Source organism: Silene latifolia, chromosome 11, assembly GCF_048544455.1.
Source record: "Silene latifolia isolate original U9 population chromosome 11, ASM4854445v1, whole genome shotgun sequence".
Classification (NCBI taxonomy): domain Eukaryota; kingdom Viridiplantae; phylum Streptophyta; class Magnoliopsida; order Caryophyllales; family Caryophyllaceae; genus Silene; species Silene latifolia.
Window position 1 is genome coordinate 51,311,203 of NC_133536.1, and position 16,831 is coordinate 51,328,033.

Sequence of the window (16,831 nt, forward strand, 5' to 3'; positions counted from 1 at the left end):
ACTCCTGTTGCTGTCAGAGCAGCACCACCACCGTGAGCCTCCCTTCTTCTCCCTCCTCTTTCTTCCTTACTTCCTTTTCATATACAAATAATCCAACTCGCTCTCCTCCCTCGCCTGTTTTCGTGCACCACCAGTCACCCCCGTCTCTGCCACCATCAACCATGCCCACCCCGTCACCCTCGTTGCCGTCAAAGCACCACTACCGTGAGCCGCCGTAGAAACCATCTGATGCCGCCTTGCTTGCTGCCGTCCCTTGCCGTTGATGCCGCCTCAGGTTTCGATTTGGTGACCCAAATCCCTAAATCAATTTGGGATTTTTTATTCAACTGGAGTTACGTTATATAGTAACTCATATCGCCCCTTTTTCCTTCTTTTATATGATACGGGTTTGGCCCGATTTACTAACTTGACCTTTCGTAATGCGAGGTTTGACTGACGGGATTCGGTTTTGGAATTCTTTGGCCATGATGACGGATTTAAGACAGACTTGTGACTTTATTGATAACGATTATTTATTAATAAATCGGATTAATAAACACATCCACTTATTTCACTAACTTCGGTAACCCGACCTTCTTCTATTCCTCCTTAATTTTACAAGACTCGTTATGCTAATGTTAATGAATATGTTTAAATATGAATTTCGTAACTTGTTTAACTACTAAAATCTGATTAGAATTACTAGAACGCTAAATTATTAATAATGGCATGAAATATACATATGCGCTAGTTAATTACTCAATTAGTTGTATTTGTATGTTAAAAATTTCATGATAACAAGTGATTTATCGTTGTGCTATTTTCTCACCTAGAAACATGATTAGGAAATATAATTGAGTAATATCTTAATTGGCTATATTTATTTACGGTCGTGTGATGCATGTTCCGATATGATTACCTTATGATTTTTGCACTCACTTTATTTAGTAGTACGCAGTCTATTGAGATGTAACTTTTATATGAGTAAAAACATATTAGCTCTTAACTACTAGCCTAAAAGAATTATACCTTTCCTCTTTAAATATAGCTAAGGCTAGAATAGATAAGTTTAAATTTTATTTATATTTTAAAGCTTAAATAACAATTCTTTTAAGGTTTGAAAGTCAAAAGTATTCGATAATGTTTTCAAATCTAAAATGGTTTACAGGATTTAAACGTTTCTCCAAATTACAAGGAAAGTTACTTAATACATAAGTGACTTAGTTCATATCTTTTATAAAAGCATTAAACTCCTAGTTTCTAAAAATATTTGAAATGATTTAGTAGTGCTTACAAATGATTTACATAAAATGTTTATTAAATAACCAAATTTTATTAAAAAGAAGATTGAATAAGCTCTTTAAAAACGAAGCTTAAACTTAAGCTTACTATAGTAAAAATCTAAATACCTTCCTCAAATAAAGAATTTAGAAATAATAAGTTCCAAATAAGATTTGCCAAATCCTAAAGATTTCAGAGAAGATAAAACAAGACGAATTTATGAATGTTTACGTTTCTTATTCAAAAGTTTCTAGCACTCTGGGACATGTCCCTTAAATGGGATCGTTGAGACCAGAATATCAGTATATGGTAACCTGGCTATGCCTCTTAAATGGGACCTCTGAGCCATGGAATCTTTCCCCGGTTTACTTGGGTATGCCCCTTAAATGGGACCTCTGAGCCAAGTGCCGTTGTTTTGTCGATATGTTGAAATGGTCCGCATATCGATGTATCATCGTCTCTATGAGACATGTTTGAGTCTTCCGTGCTACATGTTGGGCGCTACCTTGGTAAGGTTTAGGGATCGACGTGATGGAAGAATGCTTAGAGAGCTTATGCTATACAAGTAAGGACAACACATCCCTAAGCTGCGTGTGGAGGGATTGTCGTTAGGATAGTAGTCGACCAACTGCCACTGAGGAGCTGCGTGTTCCAAGAAGTTGTGGAGTGGGTATATGCGCATATATTGACAGGAGCTTGATCAGCTTTACTACCTTTCAGATATCTTGGCAATTATTATTTCACGGTTGTGATCGTGTGTAGACCTTGACGGTTGCGATTGTCTTGGTGCCTCGAAGTGTATGGGACATGTCACTTAAATGGGACCTCTGAGACCATCCATTAACAGTCTGTTCTTCCCCCACGATTCCGGTTGTTAAACCAATTTAATTTAGTTGTTCGGTCCTACTGAGCACTAGGGGTGATATGTAAACCTCCTAGAATCGGTATGATTGGCGGGATTGATGTTCACATTCGTACTTAAGGTGAGATGCAAGCCGTGAGTATGCGTGTGACATTAGTAGTCACGTCCCGTGCTTATTTGTTAAGAAAACAAATGTTTTTAAAATAAATGACTACAGTTTTTACTCACATGATGCATGTTAGACTTACCGATGAATTTTCTATAGGGTGAATAATGTTACTGCATGATAAAGGAAGATCAAGGTAACAATGTCACATGTTTGATAATTGGAACTTGTTGTGCTCACATGTGCTTAACTTTGTATTCACCTTCTATAAGTGTGGTTGTATTACTAAGATGGTTTCTTAATATCTTTGAGTAATACTGTTGCACATTTGAATATCAATAATGTTGTGATAAGAGAACTTATGTGATGTATGCTTTATGTGATTCTTATTTATGCATTTCATTTCCATTCGCATGCCTGCTTTTGAATGATTAAGGCGATGATAGGAGAATGGTTAGGTTACTGTCGCTCATCGACTTTTGTTTAAATGTTTTTCAGGTACCAAGAACGAGTTAGATAGAGACACCCTTAAAGGGGCATTCTGGGTAATGAGAGGAGCTTTCAATGTTGGTTTAATTTTGTAATTAAATCTCTCGACTAAATTATTTAGTCATGTGTAAGTGATCCATGACGATCTGGATTCATTTTTATAGCAATGACTTGGGTTTATTCCGCTTTTATCCCTTAATTAAGTCATTAAAAATCCGGGTTGCTACAATTTTAACGTGTGATAACCGCTTACCACCCTACTTACTCAAGGTAAAAAGAGAACACCCCGCTTGGGCGAGCGTGGCTCTAATGAACAAGAGATTCATAGGTGTTACTAATTGGTAAGGCTAATCTCAATTTTAGTTATGTGAGAGATCTTGTCAATTTAGTCATAAATTCCCTATAAGTGAACTAAGTCGGTGAATGTAAATGACGTGAATTGACAACCGCGAAAATAAAATGCATGTGAATGGCGATTTTGGCATGCGCGAAAATAAAAACAAGCAAACAAGTAAGCATATGAATAAATCCTAGTATGGCCACTTAGTTAATAAAAACTAGTCTATTACATTTCGTAAACCAACTCCTTGGTCCCTTGCCTCTTCATTCCAAAAGTGGCTCCTTCTTGTGGGATTTGGAACACCTTCCAAAAATAGACTCCGTCTCGATGTAATCCGTCTTTTGGAAACGCCGGTAAGAATAACTATTACAATTGAATTACATAGATATTCCTATTATACATTAATTAATAAAATAAATAAAACTATTAATTAATTACAAACCGACGATACGAGATCGAATTTAATTACAAACAAATCGATATTCCCATTCATTTCGGGTAATAACGATTAAAAATAATACTAGGCCATACTAGGTACAACAAGATAAATACTTTAAATAAATGACAATCATTCATTCAACTTAAATAAATATGCTTAAAATGCTGTAAAATCATGCCAAAATCGCCCTATCTATCAATCGTTGGTATCCATCTTGGTTTTTGTGGATTTAATCGATTTTTAACATGTAAAAATCAATAATCAATTTTGGTGACAGCAGTGCTTCAATCCCTTCATTCTTGCTAGTCTACTATCTTTCTTATTCCTAACAGTATCATGAATAGGATTGATAGCATGTGTAGGAATTTCCTTTGGGGGGGGGGGGAGATACTTACTGGCGTGCACCTGCTGTTGGCTGGGATCATTGCTGTACACCTAAGAGTGAGGGAGGTTTAGGGCTCAAACATTCAAAGAATTGGAACAAAACCCTGTTAGGCAAATATATCTGGTGGATTGCATCTAAGAAGGACCATTTGTGGGTGAAATGGGTATCTCATGTCTATTTGAAAGGGGTGCATTGGTCCAACTACACGCCTCCTGTTGACTGTAGTTGGTCTTGGAAAAAAATAGCCCACCTTATGTGTATCTTTAAGCCTGCTTATAATGCTGATTCCTGGCTTGGTAAAGCTGCTGATTACTCTGTGACTGAAGGATACAACTGGTTAAGAAGCCCTGGTACTCCTGTCAGTTGGTTTAAGCTCTGTTGGAATTCTATGAACATTCCTAGAGCCTCGTTCATTTTCTGGATTTATAAACTTGGAAGGCTCCTCACTAAGGATCGTCTTGCTCATATGGGAGGAGTTTCTGATTTAAAATGCTTTCTTTGCTCTACTGAAGATGAGAATCATGGACACCTGTTCTTTGATTGTGACTTTAGTTCCAGATGTGTCACTTTATTGCAGCTGAAACTAAAGGCCCAGTTCAATCCCAGGGAGCTTGTTGAATGGAACAGAAGAGGGAGAAGAAGAAGCATTCTGATTAGGAGAATCATTTGTGCGTGTCATATTCAATTGGTCTACGTGATTTGGCAAGTGAGAAATCAGGCGAGGATATATTCTAAAGTATTTCACCCTGCTGTGCTCGTCAAGAATTTGATCTCAGATGTGTGTACGCGGTTTCAGGCGAGGAATACTTCCAAATTGACAAGAGAGGAAGAACAATGGTTGCAGCACATTCGACACTAAATTTTTGTTACTTGTTCGTGATTGTGTATATTTTATAGATCCTTAGATACATAGTGAACTCATATCCCATTTTTGTAATCCTTTGAGATGATGATTAATATACTTAACCTTTCCCAAAAAAAAAAAAAAAAAAAAAATCAATAATCAACTCTTAAATCTCATTTAAGTCCAAACTAATTGTCCAAACAGTTTTGAACCTCAAAATTAGTCCTCACTAATTTTATGATAAATAATTAGTTTGATTTGGTGACATTTTGCTAATTTAATCGATAAAATCATAATATTTAAGTAAAAATCTAAAATAATTGAAAAGTTACCCAAAAAATTGAAACAAAAATTTTGAATATTCTGGAACACTCCCAAGAACACCAAAATATCATAAACATTGTCCCAAAAATCCGGATAGAATTTATGAAGAAAAAGATATATATTTATCGGTTTTTAACCACTAAAACCAATAAACATCAAAATAAAGGGAAAACACATATTAAAATTCACTTTTAATATTTAAATAATATTTTTAAATGTACATAAATTTATCAAGGGCAGAATCAAATGTTTCAAAATTATAATTATTTTATTTCACTTTTATCGACTTTTATCTCTTAAAATCAATAAACATGCAAAATTTCGAACCAACCTTCAAAATTTTGCATACAATCAGTAGAAAACATGCATGAAATACCATAAAAATTCCATGGACCGAATCAACTTTTAACTCTTTTTAGTCAATTTTTAACTAAAATACGGCATTTTGACTCGGTTTTCTACCAAAAATCATTAAAAATAGCAAAATAACTTCATAAATCACCAAACTTCACCACAAATATTTTGAGATCAGTAGGTATGCATGTCCCAAAAATTTCGTGCTAAAACCTCTTCTAACACCATTTTTGAGTTTTTATAAATTATCTCATAATTCATTAATATGCTTAAAATCAACATGCAAATTACAAGCCTAAGCTCTGATACCACTTGAAAGATCATAGATCCATATTAGACTCTCTAATAAAAATTAAATTATCTCATAATTAATCATTTAGATGATCTATGTAACATGCATGCAAATATAAAAGTATAAAAATGAAAGTTTAAGGAAAAACAATTTCCTTACATTGATTTTATGGTAAAATGGGCACAAACTAGATCACCTTACTGGTTTGTTCTTGAGCTAAAAAGATATGGATGATCCTCCTTGAAAAACTTTCAAAAAGAAAGTCTCCTTCAAGTTGCACCCAAAAACTCAACCCAAAAATTCTAACAAGTATTTAACTAGAAACTTGTTAAAATTATACCCTTGATAATATTTTGATATTACTAACTCTCTTAGTAAATATTAATTTGTATACTAACAATCTTAGTAAAGATGTATATTATTTTAGAGAGAGGAAGACCAAATAAAGATATCACATGCAAAGTGTACAAGTGAACACTAGAAAAATGAACAACAATTTAGTCTATAAAGGGGGGAAAACCGGTGGGAGGGTAGGTGAGGTGGAGTTTTCAATTTGTCTTATATTTTTAATTTTACATCACATGAAGGTTGAGTTCATTGTAATTAATTTGTTGGAATAGGTGATTTTACGTGCAGAGTATGATAGAGTCAAACTTACCTCTGGTAACCTCCTCGGCCGGAGTTATTGGAGAGAGATGTGGATCGGGGCCCTCCCATAGAATGTTTCCCAAGAGACTTAATGCTGAAGCATGGTTTAGTAGGTTCCAAATAGTTTCTTCTGTAAGAACTACCTTCAGTCGGATGAAAAAGGGAGGAATTTGCTGAACTATTTCCCCAATCTTATTCTCATAGTGCCTAACTATATTGACATCAGTGGTAAAAGACATTTCGTGTAAAGATGCTGGATTTGAAGGAGAATTATAAAAAGAGAGAGTGGTGTGATATATGACACGATTACCACCTATTTATAATGGAACTAATGACTGAGAAAACATACATCCGAATAAGAGTTTGTTTGAACTTGTGGAAAATTTTGTGCTCGAAATTCAAGTTTCAACTTGGCGACAATTGAATAGGTATATGTCCAAAGATGCTGAATAGGCATTTGAAAGATCATAGATACATATTAGGCTCTCTAATAAAAATTAAACTATCTCATAATTAATCATTTAGGTGATCTATGTAACATGCATGCAAATATAAAAACATAAAAAATGAAAGTTTAAGGAAAAACAATTTCCTTACATTGATTTTATGGTAAAATGGGCACAAACTAGATCACCTTATTAGTTTGTTCTTGAGCTAAAAAGATATGGATGATCCTCCTTGAAAAACCTTCAGAAAGAAAGTCTCCTTCAAGTTGCACCCAAGAACTCAACCCAAAAATTCTAACAAGTATTTAACTAGAAACTTGTTAAAATTATACCCTTGATAATATTTTAATATTACTAACTCTCTTAGTAAATATTAATTTGTATACTAACAATCTTAGTAAAGATGTATATTATTATAAAGAGAGGAAGACCAAATAATGATATCACATGCAAAATGTACAAGTGAACACTAGAAAAATGAACAACAATTTGGTCTATAAAGGGGGGAAAACCGGTGGGAGGGTAGGTGAGGTGGAGTGTTCAATTTGTCTTATATTTTTAATCTTACATCACATGCAAAATCTATATAAGATAACTTATGGTAGTATATAAAGTAAGGTGAAATGATTATGTTCCTAATCATCCACTACTCTATTTTATACGGTCCACTTGCCCATTTACGGGTCCATATTGGTTGTTATATTTGTCGCACAAATACGTGTAATTTTATTTTAAACATCGTTTCATGTTTAAATACTTCCATAATTAATACGTCCAAATCACTCCGTAAATATACGTGTACCACTACACATATTATTTACGTACTAATATTAATCACATTAATCAATTAGTACAATTTTAGTGAATTAACAATTAATTAACTAAAACCCGTCTCCCAAAATTTATTATTCAATTATTGCATAATTAAATAATAACTGCCGTGCCTCGAGTTTGCAACTCGAAATCTCTCTAAAATAATCGACTAACCTTTTAGTCTATAAATCAAGGGACTAAATAAATTGTATCTCATACAATTAATTAGTTGTCAATTAGGGTTCGTTCCATTAGGTGTGACCGAAAGGGGTCAGTTGATCATCGCCGTCTCATGACAATAACGTCAAACTCTAGTTAACTAATCGTTATCGATTTACGTTAATCAACTGACGAGTATCAAATAATAAAATATCTGATGATATACCTTTAATGAGATTTATTATGTAAACACACTATTGTGGAGGACACTAACTCCAACAGCTTTGAATCTCCTCAGTCTCACATATCATTTTCAATTTAATTTTTAAACACATTTTTTTTATCTTCACTTCTCCCTCTAAAAAACCTAAAAATCTACCCTATTCTTTTTCCATCTGCGATGATCTTCATCTTCTACACTATTTTCGTCTTCTATGATCACCATCTTCTCTATCCACACAAGTCAACAAATCATCTACTCAAATACTCCTTTGTACTCAAATCTATATCTTCATCTTCATCTTCTCCCTTACAATTTAACAAAAATCCAGAACATAATCAATCTAATTATAAACATGGTAAGAAAGCAACATACAATAATGCAAGTACTGAATCCATCAAAGGTATTTTGAATTTTTGGTTTCGATTTATTATAATTATTTCCAAGTTTTGTAGTTTAGATTATATCTATTGGTTTTGTTGCCATTTTAGGGTTTGTTGTTGATTTTTGGTTGATAATTGTTTAAATTTTAGTTTGAATGTTTGAAGTCCATTTTAGGGTTTTTTGTGATCTTTTGGTTGTTTTTTTAATTTTGGTTTCTTCATCTGAACTTTCATAATCTCACTTCATCTTCTTTAAAGTTTATGAAGCATTTATATTATTTGAGTTTAATTTTAGGTTTTCTGTTTATGAAGTATTTTAGGATTTTATGGTTATTTTTTTATTGTTCATTGTTTAAATTTTTTGTTCATTATTTTGGATTTGAGGTTTTATGCTGATTTTCGAACATGTTTTTAAAATGGTAACATTTCTTCTATAATAGGGTAACATATGTCTGTCTAAGATTAAAATATGTGTGATCAAAATGGTAACTGGTAATATGTGTATAAAATGGTAAGATAACAAGATACAAATGATAACATATCTGAAACATACTATGCAAATATCATATAATATATTAATGAAATGTGAGTATGTTTATATAATGTTACCATCTTAGTTAAAATTTGTAACCATTTTACAATATGTATTATAATTTGGAACCATATTAGTCAAAATATAATCATATTAGTCAGAGTATATATGTAACCATTTTACGATATGTTTTGATTAGAAAATTAAAAATGGTAACATGGATGTATGTGTATAAAATGTTACTAATTCAGTCTGATATGTAACCATTTTATGATATGTTTGATCTGATTGGAAAAAATCCTAAAGTCTTAACATATATGAATATAAATAGTAACATGGGAGTATGTATATAAAATATTACCATCTTAGTCAGTATATGTAACCATTGTATAAAATATTTTACAATATGTAACCATATAGTCAGAATGTTGTCATATTAGTTCGTATATGTAACCATCGTACAATATATTTGATTAAATTTGAAAGAATTGTAAACTGGTAACATATTAGAATACAAACGGTGACATAAAAATATGTGTATAATATGTTACCGTGTTAGTCGAATATGTAACCATGTTACATTATGTTTGATTTGATATGAATTTAAGCGTTTATTTGCATGTTTTCATAATTCAAAACCATTTTAATTTATTTCTTAATATAAATGGTAACACAGTCTCAGTAGACTGTGGGTGATGATATAGAGCATCAAAGGCCGTTTTCGAAAATAAACCGGTACACACAAAGTTCATAAAGTGGTACATCTGAGTTGTGGTGAAGAAAATGTGGCGGGCCATAAGTGATGGTGCAACATCGAATAATGATGGTGCGGCCAAGCAGAAGAACAATGGGAATGTAATGGTGGTTGTTTGTGTAAACTATAAAAATACATATTTTGCTTAGTTTGGTTGATAATGGTCGTTTGTAATTATTTCTAGTCGTGACAATGTGAATCGTATAATGTCACTATTTTGACCTGTTTATGAAACCATATTTTGTTTAAGTGTTTGAGAAAGATATCAATTAGAATCCAACAATATATTGATTTAAAACAATTCTAAACGGTAACATATTATGGTTAAATGGTAACAATTATGTTATGATATAATGCAACGGTGATATATATAGGTGAAATGAGAACATATTATACTCAAATAGTAACATATTATGGTAACATGGTGACATTATAGTGATAACAAGTTGCTCACCTAGTCATTACATCTTCAACGCTCGTGGTTCCAAAATGTTAATAGAATTGTACACGTACATTCATAAAAAAGATGGTTGCAAAATCATGCTTCCCACATATATAACTCAACATTAACTAAATAAAGAAATGTCTAAAATGTTCATTATATAACAGAATGACAAAGAATTATAATACTGACGCGATTTAAGGCATAGAATACATATTCACTAGTAGTACATATATACATTCAGAGGATATATGAGTATATATTCATTAATAGTATAACGCATCTCCTGACACTCATACTTTATCCAACAATACTTAATCTTCTAATGTCTTTGCAAGTAATGGTATGTTACTATGAATACTGTTGCATCTTAATATTAGCTGACTAAGCATCTCCTCCATTGGTACTATTATCTGACTAAGCAATACCTGTCACGGTTGTCAGAATAACAAAAGGATCAAATATACAGACATTATCATGATATATGGTTACACATATTAACTAGTTATAGAAAACATCTTCAGCTAACTTTCAATATGTCACCATTTTTGTTTTACAGGTTACCATTTCATTTAAGCACAATAGAGTAATATATCTCTACTTCATTTTAACATGGTAAATTAATATGTAGTCACTTCAATCTAATATGGTTACATCTGAGTACAGAGACGGTTCTAGGATTAGATAGATGGGGGTGCGTAAAATTTTTTGACAATGAAAATATCGAGTTATATGAAAAACAAAAATTGTTTAGTTGGACAAAATGTATGGTGATATAACATTAAATAAAAATTGTCCAATACAAGGATAGAACCCATGACATCTAGCTAAGAAATAGTCTAAATAACCACTACACCCACATAATTAATGTGCTCCTTTACTAAACAATGTTGTAATTATTTTTCGGAAAAAGGGGGTGCATATGAATCTCCTGCACCCCCGCCAGAAACGCCCCTGTCTGAGTACTACATATTACCACATCAATACATTTTTGGCAAAAAGCATATCTAATACCATTCAATTTAATTATTTCAGCATTGCACAAAAATATCCGAGCACATCAGTGTATCATGTTACCACATGAATACAATATTGTAGAAATCAACATGTTTCATATACTTTTTAACATCTAAACTACTTCAATTCACTATGTTATCATTTTAGTATATGATGTCGCCATTTCAGAGGTATATATTATCATTTTTCAATCACTAATCATGAACCTAAAATAATGTAATAATAAATATGTTACCATTCAGTCAAAATAGTGTTACCATTCACAAAACAAATAAGAAATCAAATTTGATAGAACGAATACAACCATAAAAACGGATCTTTTCATACCTTCAACAAGAGTAATATTTTTATGTATGAATCTCAATAATAATTATGAATTTCCATCAAATTTGATGGAACAAAGACAACCATCTGTCGTTTTTTTTTGTTTTATAGAATTTTGTGAATGTTAAAATGTCGTTTTTAAGAGATTTTGAGATGTAAATAATAAAAATGGAGAGAAAATGGATGGAAAATGGAGAAGATGAAGTTGTAAGAGAGAAGATGAAAGATGAGATTTGAAAAATGGTAAGAAAATGTGTTTGATTCACTGAGGCCTTTTCATCTAATTTTTGTGTGTTGTTAAATATGTGTATGGGGAATGATGTATAGAAAAAACAATTTTTAATGTGAAAAGTCACTTCAATATGACAGTGTAGCCTCTACACACTAGCCGCCTAACATCTCTAGAGACCCACTTGACAATCCTACCGGATACCACATTCATGTAACATGGTATGTATTCGACCCGTCGCAAGCTTGCGACAGGTATCGCCGTCACAAATGAGAATTTGTGTTCCGAATTACTTTGAATCTTTGATGAATAATTGGATCTCCCATTTTCAATTTGATCCACTTTTCAGTCTTTTCTCGATCTTCATGCAAAAATCAAAGATAAACAAATAACTAGAACGGAAGAAGTAACTGTTAAGTGCAACTGTGCAAGTAGCCGAGTAGTCTCAACTCGCAACTCCAAACTCTCAAGTCTGAACTCCACAAATTGGTAAGAGATTAATCCAAATTAGTCGATTTTATTTTAAATTTGGATTTGTTACATTTAACTATTTTAAAACCCGCGTAGAATAACACGTGATTAAATATCTAAGAAGGTACGGGATTGGATATCCAATAGCTTGATGGAATGAGTAAATATTGGAGACAAATATAATTTGAAATACTAATTACCGAGTCATTACTTTAAAAAAACAAATTTAAATATTACATGGAAAATGGGTAATTCGATTATACTTTAACCGATCCGTCACAAATTCATAAACAATGTTATTGTTATGGATAACCAGATGGAGAGTTTTATTTTTTATTTTTTCTTAAAAAATGAAAACTGATTAAAATGGGATTCAATTTAATGTAATTATCAAAATAAGTCCGGCTTGATTTTTAAAGTCGTTAACTCATCCAATAACTTATTGGGTCTGAGTGTCTAACCATCTTATTAGGTCTTGACATATATGGGTCAAAAACATAATTAAAATTAGTAACACAAGATTCCATTAGCCAATACAATCCCATAAATGAGAATGATTTAATAAGAATAATCCAAATTTTAGGTGGTCTTCTCAAAATAATCGCAAGTTCACTAAATCTCAGAATAAACCAATCTAAACAACTGAATTTTATATATTTATATAATTTAGAGTCAATTATAATGATAAATTCAAACTTACTTGTGTAGTGAGCCGAAAGCTTAACATCCTTAAAAAATGTGAGCTTAACATCCCACACACGGTAGGCTTAACATTCTGCAAACACGGAGAGCTTAACATTCCTCAAACCGAGAACTTAACATCTTTCATTAATTAGCACGATTAGGGGTTAGACATGGATCAGAGGCCAATCAATTATCATAGGGTAGGCCGGATAGGTGCTTTTGGTAATTGATTAATAAACGAAGGGGTGGATGTAAACTTTTTAATTCAGCCGAACCACGTTAAAAATCTCGTATTATTTGTTTAAGTGTCTTTATTGTTTATTGTCGTTCATTGCTTAAATACTCCCTCTCATCGAGACCATGTTTTGTGAGAAGAAAAGAGGGTCCATGTTACTTTTGGTCTGAATGACAGGGAGTATTAATTAAGATTTATATTTAATTTACTTGTTGTACTTAATCAATTAATCAAAAAGTCACAAGTATTAAATATAAAATCCAAATTAATAATTTAGCAGCAACTCTCTTATAGAACCGTCCTATAGCATAAGACTGACCCAAAAGGAGAAAAGTTCAAAATCACTACTACAGATACAGTCTATAACAACGGGTAAAAACCGTTGTAAAAGCAAAAAGCGGACGTTGTTAAAGCGGCCGTTGTAAAAGGTATTTACAACGGTTAGGTTATTTACTTAAACCGTTGTCGAAAGTATTCACCACGGTTAAAAGCCGTTGTTGTTGCGTGTAAGCCGTTGTAGAAAGTGTTTCAAAAATTTGGTGAATAATATAACAACGGTTATCATATGAATAACCGTTGTTGTGACTTTCCCACCAAAATTGTGAAGACTTTTAACAACGGGTATATGCTAAAAACCCGTTGTTGAAATTGGTAGTAACAACGGTTCTTCGTTTAAAACCTGTTGTTGAATATTATGCGCGGGTATTTGTGAAAGGTATTTACAACGGTTCTTATTTTAAAACCTGTTGTTGAATATTATCGCGGTATTTGTGAAAGGTATTTACAACGGTTTTTGTTTTAGTAACCGTTTTTATTACGAACTCCTAATGTTTTTAAAAATTAAATTTGTTTCATGCCATTCAAAAACCTGCATATATCAAAGAAAGACCATATATCAAAGACCAACATAAATCACAAATGGGTTCATCGAACTCAATAGATTCAATTCAACCACAACAGCAACATCATATATATATATATATATATATATATATATATATATATATATATATATATATATATATATATATACTTACAAGGAGTTAAATTTACATGAACTAATCATTCCCTAACTTCAACAAAAAATTTACTAATAAGCTGATCTAAGCTCTGAGTATCATGCATTTAGCCTTCAGCATTGCTATGTTCTAAGACGTATTTGCCCAACATGTCCCTTACCTCGTCTATATGTTGCCATTTGTACTGCTGAAGGTCTTGTGACGCGTTGATTACATACTCCGGAAAAAACAAAGACAAGACATTTTTGTAACAACATACATCATTCAACATAGCAACATCATGGTATAGCAGCAAGCAAGACAACATCAGCTCTAATTTAAAAAAAGTAATAAACACATTATTAAATTACTAACCTTTTCTGGAATAAGGATATATCTTCGCATAATAATCTCCAACATGAACCGACAAACGTAGTATCCACATTGTATGCTATCCGGCTGGCGAGGGACCTATTATTATATAAAAACAAACAGACGAGAGAAGGCTCACATAAGAATCCTGAACTTTAGGTATTGTATTAGTATTAAACACAGATTTTTGCACTTAAGGTATTGTATTTGAGCACGTACCCCTGTTATCGTAATAAAAGTAGGGCCATCATCAGAATCTTTCGTGGGTTGATTCTGCTCGTTAGCTCTTTTCTTCTCAAAGGCCCTTTTTTTTCTAAAAAAAAAAGGAGGCAGAAACTCATTTTTTTAGGGGCAAAAATGAGCTTTTTGCTATAATTAAAAATTGAAAATGTTATTATAAATAAACCAGTATTATAAACTTACTTAATAATCAAGCGCTTAAAAGTCTCGCTTGGTGAATTATGTATAGAGTCCAACAAAAAAACTTTCTTCTTCGTCGGCATGATGGCTGCTAGCATCCAATGAGTCCTACATCAAGAGACATCATCATTATTAACAAGTACATATATTAGTTATGAAAATGCAATTGTAGGGGGAAACGTAATATTAATTTGTTTATTACCCGTTTTCATTATAAGAGGCAAAAACCAGCTTCTTGGTTGTCGCCAATTGCTGAACAATATAATCTACCCGATATTCGAACGAAAAAATCGCGATAAACATAGATAAAACATAGGGGCACATGAATCCGTATTGATCACATGGAATCTTGTTCTCGGGGATCACTCTCAATTTCAATATCCTACATTATTACGGTATTAATTCCGGTATTTAAAACACTATCTAGTAGTCAGAATATTAGAATATGAAATTATTTATTAAGAAACTTACTTCATCCAAACAAATAGGTGTTGGAAATCAATCTCGTCTAGGCCAGCCCAAATGACTAGCATATCCCATGACATAATTGCTTCGCGCTCAACCCCTAGAATATGCTCCTCGAGCGGAATAATTATCAATTGCTCGTTTTCTATTCGATTTCAAGCCTCCTCATGCAGTTTCCTCATCGTCACCGTTCTTACTTTTAGCATGTAATCCTTCCCAGAATATTTTGTGGAGTTTAAACTCCTAACATCTTTCAGTTCGGGGAAATAATGATTCTTTGATTTTGTGCTACTACCACCAGCCTACACATGTAGATAATTAAAATAATAAAAAATCCAAAGGTAACATATCCTAGCTAGCTAGTTGGAGTAATAAAAATAAAGAGTACTTAACTAAATACCTCATCAACTTGCTCTTTCAATGATGAGGTAGTAGTAGCAGGAATGACTGGGGACTTAGGTTTATCCGTCTTTTTTGTCCCCTACACAAAATTTCCATGCTCTTTAGAAATACAGAAAAAATATAAATAAAGGAAGGTTTTTAAGAAAATGGAGAAGTTAATTAAATACCTCATCAAGTTGTTGTCTGGACGAGGTAGTTGGCATGTCCGGGGACTTAGGCTTATCCGCCTTATCCGGCTTTTTTGTTCCCTACAAAAAATTTCCATGCTTTTTAGAAATACAGAAAAAATATAAATAAAGAGAGGTTTTCAAAAAAAATGGAGAAGTTAATTAAATACCTCATCAAGTTGTTGTCTCGACGAGGTAGTTGGCATGTCTGTGGACTTAGGCTTATCCGCCTTAGCCGGCTTTTTTATTCCGTACAAAAAAAAAATAACATATAAATTTAACATATAAAAACATTCAACAATTAAAAATTTATCATATAAAGGTATTTTTCTAACCCCAACTGCTTTCGGCTGAGGCGGAGACGAACGAGCCAGGAAGATGTGAGATTCAGGCTATTGGATGAAACTTCCAAACGCATCTCCCAGAATGGTAATGTCGTCACGAACTGGGACGGGTAGTTGAAAGTTTTCATGGCCTGGAAAGACTTCAATTATCTCCACTTTTCTATGATTCGGCAAAATTTTTTCGCCATGAACAACCACTACAGTTTCCGCTTCTGATTTGGTAGGCACTTCTTGTAACACCCCCGCACACCAGGATGCCTTACCAAGGACCATTCTAGTGTAAGACGGTGTTACCATCTCGGTTTCCCGAGGGAGTAGATCAAATTAGACAACTAAAGAACAATCATATATTATTAACATGTCTTATAAAATACAACTTACTACAACGTCTTCATAATAAAGGTACAACCATGACACTAATGACACTGCCTCTCTATAACGGTAGCGTGATGACTCGATCCCTCCAATCTAGCTGCCACAATCAACAAAACCTGCTACGCCAACTGCTCACCATCCCCGAATGGATCACCGCAGGTTTCACAAAACAACAACAACGGGGTCAGTACTGACTAATCAAAAGTAAGACAGAATAACAACATAAACAAACATCA

The 16,831-nt window shown here is 32.9% G+C and overlaps 1 protein-coding gene across 1 annotated transcript; it reads left to right on the forward strand.

Annotated features, from left to right (window-relative positions):
• Positions 1-1,536: 1,536 nt before the first annotated feature.
• On the forward strand, positions 1,537-4,740 carry LOC141613394 (uncharacterized). Its single transcript, XM_074432126.1, has 3 exons — positions 1,537-1,633; positions 2,727-2,794; positions 3,859-4,740. Exons 1-3 carry the CDS (start codon positions 1,537-1,539, stop codon positions 4,738-4,740), a joined length of 1,047 nt encoding a protein of 348 aa, XP_074288227.1.
• The last annotated feature ends 12,091 nt before the right edge of the window (positions 4,741-16,831 follow it).